Source organism: Hemiscyllium ocellatum, chromosome 11 (assembly GCF_020745735.1).
Source record: "Hemiscyllium ocellatum isolate sHemOce1 chromosome 11, sHemOce1.pat.X.cur, whole genome shotgun sequence".
Lineage (NCBI taxonomy): Eukaryota > Metazoa > Chordata > Chondrichthyes > Orectolobiformes > Hemiscylliidae > Hemiscyllium > Hemiscyllium ocellatum.
In genome coordinates, this window is record NC_083411.1 from 74,289,005 (window position 1) to 74,304,130 (window position 15,126).

Below are 15,126 nucleotides of genomic sequence, written 5' to 3' on the forward strand. Positions count from 1 at the left end.
TTTGGATTCTCCTTAATTCTATTTGTCAAAGCTATCTCATGTCCCCTTTTTGCCCTCCTGATTGCCCTCTTTAGTATACTACTACTTTCTTTATACTCTTCTAACGATACACTCAAGCTATCCTGTCTGTACCTAACATATGCTTTCTTCTTTATCTTAACCAAACCCTCAATTTCTTAAGTCATCCAGCATTCCCTATACCTACTAGCCTTTCCTTTCATCCTGACAGGAATATACTTTCTCTGGACTCTCATTATCTCATTTCTGAAGGCTTCCCATTTTCCAGCCGTCCCTTTACCTGCAAACATCTGAGTCCAATCAGCTTTGGAGGGTTCTTGCCTAATACCGTCAAAATTAGCCTTCCTCCAATTTAGAACTTCAACTGGAATGTCCTGTTCCATCATTATTTTAAATCTGCTAGAATTATGGTCGCTGGCCCCAAAGTGCTCCCCAACTGACACGGAGTCCAGAACTAGAGAGCATAGGTTTAGGGTGAGAGGGGAAAGATATAAAAGAGACCTAACAGGCAACTTTTTCCACAGAGGATGGTACGTGTATGGAATGAGTTGCCAGAGGAAGTGGTGGAGGCTCAGCCAATTACAACATTTAAAAGGCATCTGGATGGGTGTATGAATAGGAAGGGCTTGGAGGGATATGGGCCGAGTGCGGCAGGTGGGATTAGATTGGGTTGGGATCTCTGGTCGTCACGGATGGGTTGGACCGAAGGGTCTGTTTCCATGCTGTGTGTCTCTATGACTCAGTCACCTATCCTGCCTTATTTCCCAAGAATAGGTCAAGTTTTGCACATTCTCTAATAGGTACATTGACATACTGAAACAGAAAATTCCATGCCTCAGAATCCCCCCCCACAACTTGCCCACCACTGATATCAGGTTCAGACCTATAGTTCCCTGTTTTTCCTTACCACCTTTCTTAAATAATGGCACCACATTAGCCAACCTCCAGTCTTCCAGCATCTTACCTGTGGCTATCAATGATACACAAATCTCAGCAGGAGCCCAATCATTTCCTCAGCTTCCCACGTAATTCTTGGGTACACATGATCCAGTCCCAGGGATTTATCCACCTTTATGCATTTTAAGATATCCAACACCACCACCTCTGTAATATAGAGGCTTTTCAAGATAGTGCTATTTATTCCCCCAAATTCTCAAGCTTTTATATTCTTCTCTACAGTAAACACTGATGCAAAATACTTGTTTACTATCTCACCCATCTCCTGCAGTTCCACAACAGGCAGCCTTGCTAATCTTTAAGGTGCGAGTGTGGGGTGCTGGAGAGGCATGGCAGGTTGGGCAGCGTCCGAGTAGGGGTTGACGTTTTGGGCAAGGGCCCTTCATCAGGAATTCATCAGAATTCCTGGTGGGGGGGCTTGTGCCTGAGGCATCGATTCTCCTGCTCCTCGGATGCTTTTCCATCACCACACACTCAACTCTGATCTCCAGCATCTGCAGTCCTCACTTCCACCTAATCAGTAAGGGGCCCTATTCTCTCCCGAGTTACCCTTTTGCCCTTAATGTATTTGTAAAAGCCCTTTGGATTCTCCTTAACCCTATTTGCCAAAGGTATCTCATGTCCTTTTTTTGTTCTCCAGATTACCCTCAAGTTATTATTAAAAGAATGAAGGGCAGATTATTGAGTTTCCATATTAAGATTCTTTTCTCACCTCCCTTTTTAATTCTCGCTGTGGGTACTTGGTGCCGTATTGGTCTTGTCACTGGATTAGTGGATCCAAAGGTCTAACATTGCTCCAAATCCCACCAAAGCAGTTGGTGATTGAAATTTCAATTCCAATAAAATAAATTGATTGAATAGAAGTTCTGAACGGAAAGCTAGTTTTTAGTTTCATGGGACCATTCTGATTTAGTAGATCTATGCTGTCCTCACCTGGTCAGACCTATAATGTGACTCTCGACTTTTCAGACCACTATTTATCTTCTGAAATGGTCAAGCAAACTATCCAGGTTTAGCAAAATGTTACAGAAGAGTCAAAAAGAATTAATGCTGGACAGACCACTCATTAATGCATGAGAAGCAATCATGGAAAACTCGGCCTGGTCAACCTTGCAAAGTATCCCTTATTGACATTTGGGGACTTGCTCCAAAATTGGAAGAACTGTCAGACTACTTGAACAACCAGACGCAGTCTGGATAACCATAAGGCATTGTAGTCCATCACAAGTAGCAACCTCAATATAAGAACGCTTGGTTCAGCATATCCCTTGCACTGCCGTTCCCATCAGCCCAGGAGATAAACCCTGCTTCAATGAAGAGTGCAGGGCAGGATACAAAGGAGTAACACCAGGCATTCCTAGAAATGTGTCACTCTGGTGAAGCCAAGACATATTACAACTTGCATGTCAAACAGGCTATAGATAGCTAAGTGATCCAAACGGATCATATCAAAGCTTTCTGGTTCTTGCACATTTGATCCTGAATGGAGATGGACAATGAAAGAACTCTCAGGAAGAGGAAGCTGCACAGATATCATGATCAGTGATATGGTGGCCTAGCCCACCACCGCAGTAGACAAGCCAGGAGCATTGCAGCTATCATCAGCTAGACGTGTAGAGTTTTGCTCTTGTCCTGAGGTTTCCAGAATCTCAGATGTCAATCGTAAGCCAATTTAATTCTCACCATATATTATCAAGAAACAGCTGAAAGTATTGGAAACTTTGAAAGCTGTAGTCCTGGCAACATAACAGCAAGTTGTGCTTCAGGATGAGTTGAGCCCCTTGTTAAGCTATTTCAGTATGGCTACAAAACTGGTGTCTACTTGGTGATGTGGAATATTACTCAGGTATATCCTGTTCATAGAACGCAGAATAAATCCAAGGTGGACAATTAATGTCTTATCAGTTTCCTCTCAGTCATCAGCAAAATGATGAAAGCTGGCATCAACTGTGCTGTCAAATGGCTCTTGCACTTCAATAATCTGCTCACATGATGCTCAGTTTGGGTTCTATCAGAACCACCCAGTTCTTGACCTCATCACAGCGTTGGTCCCAATAGGGACAAAAGAACTGAACCCTAGAGCTGAAGTGGGTGAAATTTCAGGATAGCATTTGATCAAATGTGGTAACAAACTTAATCCTCTGTCACTGAATGAACAGTCCAGAGTCCAAGCTCATGTTTTTTTGGATATGGATTTGAATCTCGCCATGGCATTTTGATAAATTTGAGTTCAATAAATATTTGGAATTATTTTAAACTGCTATTCCACTGATAACCATAGACAGTTTTGTAGAATCCCATCTGGTTCATTGGTGTCCTTTTGGGGAAGCAAATCTGCCATCTGGCTTGGTCTGGTCAACATGAGACTCCAGACTCTCAACAATGTGATTAACTCTTAAGTACCCTCTGAAATGGGCTATAAAACTACAACAAAGCATTTTTTAAAAAAGGAATGAAACTGGATGGACCACACAGCATCTGCCTTGGCACCAGAAGCATTGATAGCAGATACAGCCATGTTGATTCTGTGAAGTCTTCCTTACCAACATCGGGGAGCTTGTCAAAATTAGGAGAGCTGTCCTACAGACTAGTAAAACAAACACCTCGTGGTCATATTCATAGAATCATACTTTACAGACACTGATAACACAACTACCACTATCCCTGGGTTTCATGTCTCACTGGTGGGTCAGACCCACTAGAGTTGACAGCGCACTGGTATATGGTTGGAAAGTAAATTCACTGGGAGTCCTCAACATTGACTCCAGGTTCCATGAAATCCTATGGCATCAGGTCATACATAGATAAAGAAACCACCTGCTCATTACCACCTTTGCATTCCCGTCAGCTAATGGATTTAATAATCTCTGTTATCTGAGGAGTTCATTCTAAGTTCTATCCTTGCATAACAACTCATGACAGGCAGTTAGGGACTTACCTAATATTTAAGAAAGTTAACATTTGCAGATTAACAACAGCTTCTGGAATGCATTTGATGCAATTGTGATACAAATGTAATGTCTCCAATGGTGCAAACAAGCAAACTTCTTGTGGAAGTTCAATTAATCTGTTCTTTGAGAGATCTGGAAAAAAAAAGTGATGTATGTACAATTTCAAGCTTAGAATTCAGGTCAAAGATAATTACATTTACAAGCAGGCTTAATTTGTAAGGCACCTTTGAAATATGAGTTACACAATATCTTGAACTGTTAATAACAATTTTATTTGGTGTTTAAACATAAGCAAAATGTGTGAGAATTCATGATCAAAAAAGGCAGTTAGAATATTCCAAGCACATAGTTACTGCTAAATTATCCATTTTCTACCTCAGAACTTTAGGACAGAATAACATTGAAATCACCCTCATTTCAATGGAAACGTTAGAAGCCAAATAACAAAAATCAAAACTAGCTGAACGGATCCATTGCACTAATTATGCATCAACTGAGATAATTCCAAAATTAATTATGCATAAACACTGAACTATCCAAAAAAAGACACATTGCTTAGTGGTTAATCACTCGTATAAGGCAGAATCTAAGAGGATGTATTCAGGAATCCTTACAGAGAGAAGGTAGAAAATTACAGGGGTTCTAAAAATTTGTATTTTGGATGACCTCTGGTGTTAGGGTATTGTGGAATGTACCATTAAATACAACCGAATTCAAGCCAAAGCCACCTTTAAAGAAGGGATTTAATGGCGCAAAGACAGATTTCGATATTTAACTCAAATATGGTTTACTGTGTATTGTGGAGTGCAAGAAGCAAAGGGAAACCTTTCGAGGATAAATTCACACAACAATTCATCTTTATGAAGGTTACATAGTCTCTATTGCCCACGAAAGTAAACTTAGAAGTGAAGCATCCAGCAGAACCGAAACGTAAACTACGGTTGTCTCACTTCTGATTTCAATCATTTGAAATGCTTACAACAAGACCTGTTCAGAATAGATTCAGCCATTCAGAAATCTGTACAGTTTAGCTTTGGTGTTTAAACATGTTTGGCAGTTAAAGAGAACCGACAGAATTTGAACTTAGTCAATAACAGCATCTTGTCTGAACTGGCATTCCAAAACCCAAGATCCATCACTGAGTTAGAAATTGAAGCAAACTGATTATTAACACATTTATTACTACAATTGAATTAGAATGAGTGCAGTGACCTGCCACTCAATCTCTCCTGCGTTTCACTCTCAAAAGTCCTTCCAATTGCTTCTGTCTCCCTATTGCTCTCCACTTCCTCCATACTACTCCAACATTAGATATCACATGACAAAAAAATGGTGGAGAAAGCAAGCAACCCACTCAGAGCAACTACAATAAGGGACCAAATAGGCACTATCAAGGCACTTGATGCGAAAGATTTATTTGCTATGCCAAAGTGGTGGTGGGATGAACTATTCAGGAGGGGCAATAAATATGTACTTATCAGGGCGTTCTTGGCTGTTCAATGTATCCAATTTGGCATATTACTGGCTTCAGCAGATCTTGTTTGTGTCTTCCCATCTTTAGTTATGCTTTTGCTTCTCATTCGCCCATGACATGTGGGTAATGCAGGCTGGGCCAATATTTATTGCCAATGTTCAACTGTCCACAAAGTGGTGATGGTGAGCCTGCATATTGAACTATTACAGTACTTGGGTATAGGTAAACTCACACATTGCTGTTAGTTAGCAAGCTCCAGGATGGATATTTGTCATCTTCGGGGATAAGGAGGTCACAAAGAATGAACGATGAACGTAATTAAATGTGGAAAAGGAGAAAATAGGCAATTGAAGTTTTGGCATGTTCAAGCTTTTGAATAAGAACACTGAATTTTCTAAGAAGCAAGTTAGAACATAGAGCACATTACAGGCCTTTTGGCCCATGATGTTGTGCCAAGCATTTATCTTCACCTCAAAGGAACCAAACATACACACTCCTCAATTTACTACCATCCATGAGTTTGTCCAGCAGCTGCTCAAATGTCCCTGACTCTACCACCACCACTGGCAGTGCATTCCACGCACCCACCACTCTCCACAAGAAGAACATATCTTTGACATCTCCCCCATACCCTCCCTCCAATTACCGTAAAATTATGACCCCACATAAGAGTCATTTTTGCCCTGGGGCTATCTACTCTACCTATGCCTCTCATTACCTTGTACACCTTTATAAAGTCACCTCTCTTCCTTCTCTCCAAGGTGAAAAGCGCTAGATTATTCAACCTCTCTTCATAAGACATGCCCTTCAATCCAGGCAATATCCTGGTAAGTCTCCTCTGCATCCCTTTCTAAAGCATCTACATCCTTGATGTAGGTGACCAGATCTGAACACAATATTCCAAGTGTGGACTAACCAAGGTTTTATAGAGCTGCAGCAAAACCTCACTGCTCTTGAACTCAATCCCCGTTAAATGAAAGCCAAAACACAATACACCTTAACAACCCTATCAATTTGGCTGGCACATTTGAGGGATGTATGTACATAGACCCCAAGATCCCGCTGTTCCTTCACACTACCAAGAATTTTGTCTTTAAAGCTGTATCCAGCATTCGAATTCAACCTTCCGAAATGAATCACTTCACATTTATTCAGGTTGAACTCCATCTGCTACTTCTTAGCCCAGCTCTGCATCCTATCAATACCTGCTGTAGCCTGCAACAGCTCTCAATACTACCTACAACACCACTGACCGGCAAATTTACTAACCCATCCCTCCACTTTACCATCCAAGTCATTTATAAAAACTACAGAGCAGAGGCCCAAGAACAGATCCCTGTGGGACACCACTGGTCACCGACTTCCAGGCAGAATACGTTTTATCCACTACCACTCACTGTCTTCTTTCAGCCAGCCAATTCTGGATACGGACTGTTAAATTTCCCTCTATCCCATACTCCTAACATTCTGAATCAGCCTACCGTGGGGAACCTTATCAAATGGCTTACTGAAATCCATATACACCACATCGACTGCTCGTTCTTTATCAACTTGTCTCGTCACATCCTCAAGAACTCAGTAAGGCCCGCGAGGCATGACGTACCCTTCACAAAACCATGCTGACTACGGTTTTCCAAATAATCATAAATCCTATCTCTCAGAATCCTTTCCAGTAACTTGCTTGTCACATATATAAGACTGACTGGTCTGCAATTCTCAGTGATTTCCCTATTCACTTTCTTGAACAAACTAACACCATATGCCTCCCTCCCATAATCTGATACTATTCCCGTGGAGAGTGAGAATGCAAAGATCATTCCTCGCTTCCCATAGTAACCTTGGATACATCTGGTCTGACTGATAGGGGAAGCAACAGTTAAAAGTTTTGCTGAAACAACGGCGTACCATAAATTTTAAAACTTGTGTTTGTGTCTGCACAAACTTGAAGGCTGCAGCTGGGGCTTGGGCTACTTCCTCTATTCAATGATGCATTGTTAACTGCACTGCTTATCTGTTTATGACTCGTGTGAAAAGTATGGGTTGAGAGATATGAGGGTTATCAACTCTACTGCTTTTATGCTATCCACAGAGGTCCAATGAGAGTCCATCAAGTGAAAGCTTGACTGTTAGTCTGGTGTCGACTCAGGACCTCTCGCCAGTAAGCTAAAATAAAGAGGTTAAATGAAACTTGTATGGGGTCCAGAACTTTGAGTCAACGTTTTGGTGCCATGACTCAGATTCCAACAAAGGGAATGTTTCTCTGGGCTGAATTAGTGACAGAGTTTAAATCGAACAAAATAGAGTGGTAGGGCGCCCCGAGGGATTTTACCTCAGACCACTCCCAGTGTTTGGACAAATGATCTGCCACTTGCCCAGTGAGGCTGGTACCTTTCAGAGATCAAATGAACCACCTGAACCAAGATTAGAAAGGGTTTTTTTTTAACGAGGTTGCTCTTGGTTGCTGTGGGGTGACATTATCTCTGGTTATTCTGTATTGTTCCTGAGTAGGGACTGGGAATCCCAGTAAGGGAATCCACTACCTGATGGATTCAGTTTACAGAGCTACCTCCTTTAAATATGGCTGGCTGAAATTATGATATCATAGGAAGAGGGGGGAAAGACTCTATAAATTTCTCACCTCTGCAGTATTGTTTATAGTAGAACAAGGAAGTACAATGGGACAATCCCCTAATATAACTGGAAAGGGGACTCCCCTTCAGAGTATGTGTGAAAGAATACCTGATTGGGAAAGTGATTTACAGAAATTAAGTGCTGGACTTAACAAGATTAGGGGACAAACATCGGACCCCTGGGTGGGACCTAGCATGTGGCCTATTGTGAACAGGCAGTTAACCTAGTTTGGAAAAAACATTATGGGAAGAAGTGGAAATCATTGATTAAAGAATGGAAGGATAAAGTCTATAGTAAATAGAAAGACACCTTATTGGTTAGTTGGAGGAATAATGCACGAGATAGAGGGATAAGGGTATGTACAGCGGATGGAACTCCCAAAAGCTCGGAGACGTTAAGAGCAGAGTGCAAATGGGTAGACAGAAGGTGAGAAAGGGAACAGGAGAAACAGTGTAAAGACACCAAGTCTGAGAAAGATAGACAGGAAGGGTTAAAGCAGCAGCACTGTAAAAAGAGTCTAAGTTCCACTTGGGATCCCAAGCCTACGTCTGGCATACCACCCCTGTTTGATGAGGGAGAGGATACCAATAGAGATGAAGAATGGGATGTTATCAGAGATTGCCAGTACCTCCCATAGATCACCTATGGAACAGATAAAGGCAATGAGTGGGTAGATGCTGCTGCCAAGCAGATAGCCTTACACCCCATGATGCTGAATCCAATAGTTCCCAGCAAAACCCGGTTAAAAACAGTATGTGGACGGGTATGCCAAACCTAGGCGAGATACAGAAATTATAGTGGGATGCCTCTGCTGAGGAACACAAATTATGGACTCCAATGGAGTGCTAGCTCAACCCTCAAACCAAGCAATGGGTGACCTCTGCAGACACATGCGTTCCTTCTTTGCTCCATCAATCTTAGTTGATTGTGTGCAAACTTCTACTCACTTGGACAAGGAGGGAATGGTTAACACTTTACTTACAAACCTGGTGGCACCCAGATTTCTAGAAAGCAGCTGAAAAACAAGCCAAAGCACGGTTAATTTGTAAATAAGTGAATGCTGAAAGAAGGATGCCCTGTGGTTCTGGAACCACCCCCCCTTGGTCTGTTGGCCTTTTGCTCGTCTACAACTTGATTTTATAGAATTACCTGGAGTACACTGTTGTAAGTATTGTTTAGTAATAGAAGATGTATTTAGTAGATGGATTGAAGCAATCCCAATCACAGATAATACTGCTACAATAGTGGTAAAAACATTATTGAGGGGGATGATTCCCCACTATGGATTTCCAGAAACGATAAGCTCGGACAACGTACCACACTTCATAACAGAATAATTAACTAAACTATTTACAACTCCTTCTTCTAACCTATCTTTTACAATCCCTTCTATAATACTAGTCTGATAAAACCCCCGATTAAGATTTACTGAAAAATTCAAATTTCAAAACTATCCAACTGTTGAATCTTCTCTTTGCAGATTTGCTCTCCAAGTCATTGTCGATGTCTTTCTCTGTGCAAACCCCTTCTCTAGACAGCTACCGCTCAGATAGTTGTAACCTGCAGTCGATATCTATTGGTCTGGCGACTGTTCTCTTCCCAACTGTTCAACTTTCCCTGGTCTTTTACCCCAAAGCATCGGATTGTGTCATTGGCTTTTAATATTGTCAATATACTAAATTTAAACTTGAATGGAATTTGATGTTTTTTTGGGGTATAATTTAAACTGACTGATCTCATTCTAATGTGTTTTTGTCTCCAGACAACCAACTACCCTAACTGCTGGACTACGTGCTAGGTTGCATCTTGTTGAGAACACTTGGTGCTGTCAGGTAGTTCTGCTAGCTTTTAACTTTCTTAAAATGTACAGTACACCCACAATCTATCACTATTTGCAAGTTGTTATGGAGGCAAGCCAGCTACCAATTACTATAGTCAAGTATAGATATGGTTGCTCTACTTGAACTTCAGAAACTTAAATGAGTCAGATCACATGCAATGACAGTGCCAATAAAAGTTATAAGGAGGCTGCTGGGCATGGCTTGGCTTTTCTGTTGGTGTTACAGCTGGCACTAAGTATCATGTTACTTGTCATTAGTCAGTCCAGGCCCTTCTGGAGGCTTCCATGCTGCTATAAAACAGACAATCATTGATGAAGGAGTTAACAATCGTTGCAACATGGTCACTAGCATGAGAATCTGTCTCTGATAACCAGATTCCTCTGGAATGGTTATGACTATTAAGACAGCTACTGAAGCATTTTCTTAGCAGCAGCAGGGCTTTTCTCAATACTTCAAGTGACGCTCAAAATTATTATTTAATTACAAGGGGAGTAGGATATACGCAGGCAGTTGGTTATAAACAGGTGGCTTTCTTCTCATTTGAAAGTTGTGGAGCTTAATGGATTTGGATCAGAATCAAGACTAAGGCTTCATGTATCCAAGTTGCATCGACCTGACATACAAGAGCAGTCAATCTTGCCAGTAGGAAGGGGCATTTCCTAGAATGTTGCCAGCAGAACCTGGAAATGATGAACAATAGGCATAATTCAATTGTAAAATTCCATTACTAATCTAGCCAGTATACAATTCTTCCCTACCAGAGCACAAGTCCCCATTTATTGGCAGGGACAGCTTTGCAATGTCAGTTACTGTAAGATGCAGCAGCAGAGGCAATAGGCCAGTCAGTTCATCAGGTCTGCTGTCATTCGATGAGATCACAGCTGACCTTATAATCCTCAACCCCACTTTCCTGAAGAATCTCATAACCCTTGATCCGCTTTCTGATTTTAAAAAAAAAGGTCTTTCTCAGCCTTGAAAACAATTAATAGCTCAGCCGTGAAAGCCCTCTGAAGTAAAGAGTTCCACTGATTCACCGTCCTGAGAGTACAGGTTCCTCCATGTGTCTTAAATTGGCAACTTCGTACTCAGAGCATGCCCTCTGGTTCAAGACTTTCCCAAAAGGGGAAACAATCGCTCCTTATATACCCTGCCAAGTTGCCTAATAATATTACTTTTCAATGAAGGCTCCTCTCATTCTTCTAAATTCCAATCAATATAAAACCAACCTACACAACCTCTCCCGATAAGAAAATTCCCACGTACACAGGATCAATTTCATGAACCTTCTATGGGATGTCCTCAAATGCCAGTAAATCTTTTCATAGATAAAGGGATCAAAATTGTTCACAGTACCCAAAGTGTGGCTTGACTTTGTGCAAGAGCTCCCCTATTTTTATATTTCAATCTCTTTCAAATAAAGGCGAACAGTCTATTTGCTTTCCCAATCATCTGCTGAATTTGGACACTGAGGATAAAAGAAAAACAGTGTTTCCTAGTAAATTGCATTTTCTAAAATTCAAAAGCTCAAACTTGCCAAAACTTCAATTGGCTGTTTGAGAGATTTAGATTAGATTACTTACAGTGTGGAAACAGGCCCTTCGGCCCAACAAGTCCACACCGACCCGCCGAAGTGCAACCGACCCATACCCCTACATTTGCACCTTACCTAACACTACGGGCAATTTAGCATGGCCAATTCACCTGACCCGCACATCTTTGGAATGTGGGAGGAAACCGGAGCACCCAGAGGAAACCCACGCCAACACGGGGAGAACGTGCAACTCCACACAGTCAGTCGCCCGAAGCGGGAATTGAACCCGGGTCTCTGGCGCTGTGAGTCAGCAGTGCTAGTCACTGTGCCGCCCACACAAATCGCTGTGCCATAGCATTCTACTGTCTTTCCTTTTATAAATAATATTTAGGTCTTCTGTCCTTTCTGCCAAAATGAAAACCTCACATTTTCCCACATCGTCTACTGCCAAGTTTCCGCTCTCACCTGTCCATACCCTTCTGTAGACTGTCATATCAATATTTTCCTTTTCAGACTGAAAACATGCCAATCATATCTGGATATTCCAATCATCATGTCTGATAGCTCTCATGATAATAAGTTCAAGGTAATGTTCACCGAGCTGGGAATTTGTGTTGCAGACGTTTCGTCCCCTGTCTCGGTGACATTGTCTCAATGCTTGGGAGCCTCCTGTGAAGCGCTTCTGTGATCTTTCCTCCGGCATTTGTAGTGGTTTGAATCTGCCACTTCCGGTTGTCAGTTCCAGCTGTCCGCTGCAGTGGTCGGTACATTGGGTCCGGGTCGATGTGCTTATTGATTGAATCTGTGGATGAGTGCCATGCCTCTAGGAATTCCCTGGTTGTTCTCTGTTTGGCTTGCCCTATAATAGTAGTGTTGTCCCAGTTGAACTCATATTGCTTGTCATCGGAGTGTGTGGCTACTAAGGATAGCTGGTCGTGTTGTTTCGTGGCTAGTTGGTGTTCATGGTTGCGGATCGTTAGTGGTCTTCCTGTTTGTCCTATGTAGTGTTTTGTGCAGTCCTTGCATGGGATTTTATACACTGCATTAGTTTTACTCATACTGGGTATCGGTCCTTCGTCCTGGTGAGTTGTTGTCTGAGAGTGGCTGTTGGTTTGTGTGCTGTTATGAGTCCTAGTGGTCGCAGTAGTCTGGCTGTCAGGCGCCCAGTGGTGAGGGAGCAACAGTGGAGGTGGCCCAGGACCTACATGTCCTAGGCAGAGTGGGAGTGAGTGTTGAAATGTTGGGCCATAGGGCTGTGGGACCGATTGGTGCGGGTGTTCCAGAGATGTTCCCTAAAGCGCTCTGCTAGGAGGCATCCAGTCTGCCCAATGTAGAGGAGACCTCATCGGGAGCAACAAATACAATAAATGATATTGGTGAATGTGCAGGTAAAACTTTGATGGATGTGGAAGGCTCCTTTGGGGCCTTGGATGGAGGTGGTGTGGGCGCAGGTTTTGTAATTCCTGCAGTGGCAGGGGAGGTGCCAGGAAGGGTGGGTGAGTTGTTGCGGGACGTGGACCTGACCAGGTAGTCACGGAGGAACAGTCTTTGCTGAAGGCGGAAAAGGGTGGGGAGGGAAATATATCCCTGGTGGTAGGGTCCGTTTGGATGTGGCAGAAATGTCGTTGGATGATGTGCAAAGGTTGGTAGGGTGGGGGGGGGGGGGGGGGGGGGCTCTGTCCGTGTTACAGTTAGAGGAGTGGGGTTTGAGGGCGGAGGTGCAGGATGCAGATGAGATGTGTTGAAGGGCATCTTCAACCACATTGGAAGGGAAATTGTGGTTTTTAAAGAAGGAGGCCATCTGGTGTGTGCTGTGGTGGAACTGGTCCTCCTGGGAGCAGATCTGGTGGAAGAATTGGGAATACGGGGTGGCATTTTTGCAGGAGATAGCGTGGGAAGAGGTGTAATCCAGGTAGCTGTGGGAGTTGGTGCGTTTGTAAAAAATGTCAGTGTCAAGTTGGTCGTCATTAATGGAGATGGAGAGATCCAGGAAGGGGAGGGAGGTGTCAGAGATGGTCCAGGTGAACTTAAGGTCAGGGTGGAACATGTTGGTGAATGTGCTGAATTGCTCAACCTCCTCGCGGGAGCACGAGGTGGCACCAATGCAATCAATGTAGCGGAGGAAGAGGTGGGAAGTGGTGCCGGTGTAACTACGGAAGATGGACTGTTCTGTGTAGCCGACAATGAGACAGGCATAGCTGGGGCCCATATGGTTGCCAATGGCTACCCCTTTGGACTGGAGGAAATGGAAGGTTTTGAAGGAGAAATTGTTAAAGGTGAGGACCAGTTCAGCCAAATGAATGAGTGTGTCGGTGAAAGGGTACTGTTGGGGACGTCGGGAGAGGAAGAAATGGACGGCTTGGGAGGCCCTGGTCTCCAAGAAAGAATCCTAGTCACCTTGCAATACACAAATGTTTAAAGCAAGTAGTTAGTGGCATCTAACAAAGCAAAGGCATAATCTTGTGGCACATTGGTAGTGTCCTTACCCCTAGATTTGGGGGGGGGGGGGGTCATGTCTCACCTGCTACACAGGTGTATCATAACAATATCTTGATTAGAAAACAGCTTATAGAAAAACTGAATGACATCACTGGCAGGCCTCAGCACATTTGAACACTTAAATTGCAGATAGGTTAGGGATGCATACTTTTGTTTGGCAGAGGATCACTTTCTCCTTTTTAAAACAGATATAGAAACAAAAACTCTCACAGACTTATGCCCCTTTATACACACACACACACAAGTTTATGGGGTGAAGTTGTATTTGCAGAATTACATTTTACTTTACTCAAACACTGCATGAATCCATGTAATATTCTGCAAATCTGTTATTTAGATTAGAATCAGTCTGACCATTGTGCCATAATCTCACAAGGCAGCGCACACCTTAAATGCATTACCTGAGGTGACATGACGTCAATTGTTTAGATTAGATTCCCTACTGAGTGGAGAGGGGCACTTCGGCCCAACAAGTCCACAACAACTTCGCCCCAAGTTCACTTGAGAGTGTAACTTTTAAGTGGGCGGCACGGTGGCACAGTGGTTAGCACTGATACCTCACAGCGCCAGAGACCCGAGTTCAATTTCCACCTCAAGCAACTGTATGTGTGGAGTTTGCACGTTCTCCCAGTGTCTGCGTGGGTTTCATCCAAGTGCTCTGGTTTCCTCTCATAGTCCAAAGATGTGCTGGTTAGGTGAAATGGCCATGCTAAATTGCCCATAGTGTTAGGGGAATGGGTCTGGGTGCATTGCTCTTCGGAGGGTCTGTGGACTTGTTGGGCCGAAGGGCCTGTTTCCACACACTAAGTAATCTAACCTAAATGTTCTGCAATTTACACATGAAAGAACTGAAACCAACATATTCATTCTAAAAGATGAGAGACTTAACGACCAAACCAGATCTTTTTCAATATATAATTTCAGCTACATCACACTAAACTTTTGTTATAAATTCTGTGTCCTATGATCTTATACTCCACAACCACCTGATAAAGGAACAGCACTCCAAAAGCTAGTGCTTCCAAATAAACCTGTTGTACATTTGAATCTGGTGTTGAGAGATTTTTAACTTGCCAAACTCATGACCATGACCATGACCATTTAGAATGACAGGACAGCACATGTATGCCCCCTCCTCCAAGTCACACACCATCACTTGGAACTATAATTGTCATTTCTTCAGTGTGACTGGATTCCAGATCCTGGAACTCCATCCCTGACAGA

General features: G+C 42.8%; 2 protein-coding genes across 3 annotated transcripts in view; both read right to left on the reverse strand.

Moving 5' to 3' along the window:
- The window catches only part of LOC132820461 (interleukin-13 receptor subunit alpha-2-like), a 343,536-nt gene that overhangs the window by 131,059 nt on the left and 197,351 nt on the right, over positions 1–15,126 (reverse strand). The gene's annotated exons all lie outside the window — the stretch shown is intronic.
- Positions 1–15,126, reverse strand: part of lrch2 (leucine-rich repeats and calponin homology (CH) domain containing 2) — a 161,737-nt gene that overhangs the window by 94,127 nt on the left and 52,484 nt on the right. For both annotated transcript variants that reach the window (XM_060832612.1, XM_060832611.1), the window contains exon 2: positions 3,914–4,058. In XM_060832612.1, coding sequence (XP_060688595.1) covers positions 3,914–4,058 — 145 coding nt within the window. The remainder of the gene's footprint in view (positions 1–3,913; positions 4,059–15,126) is intronic.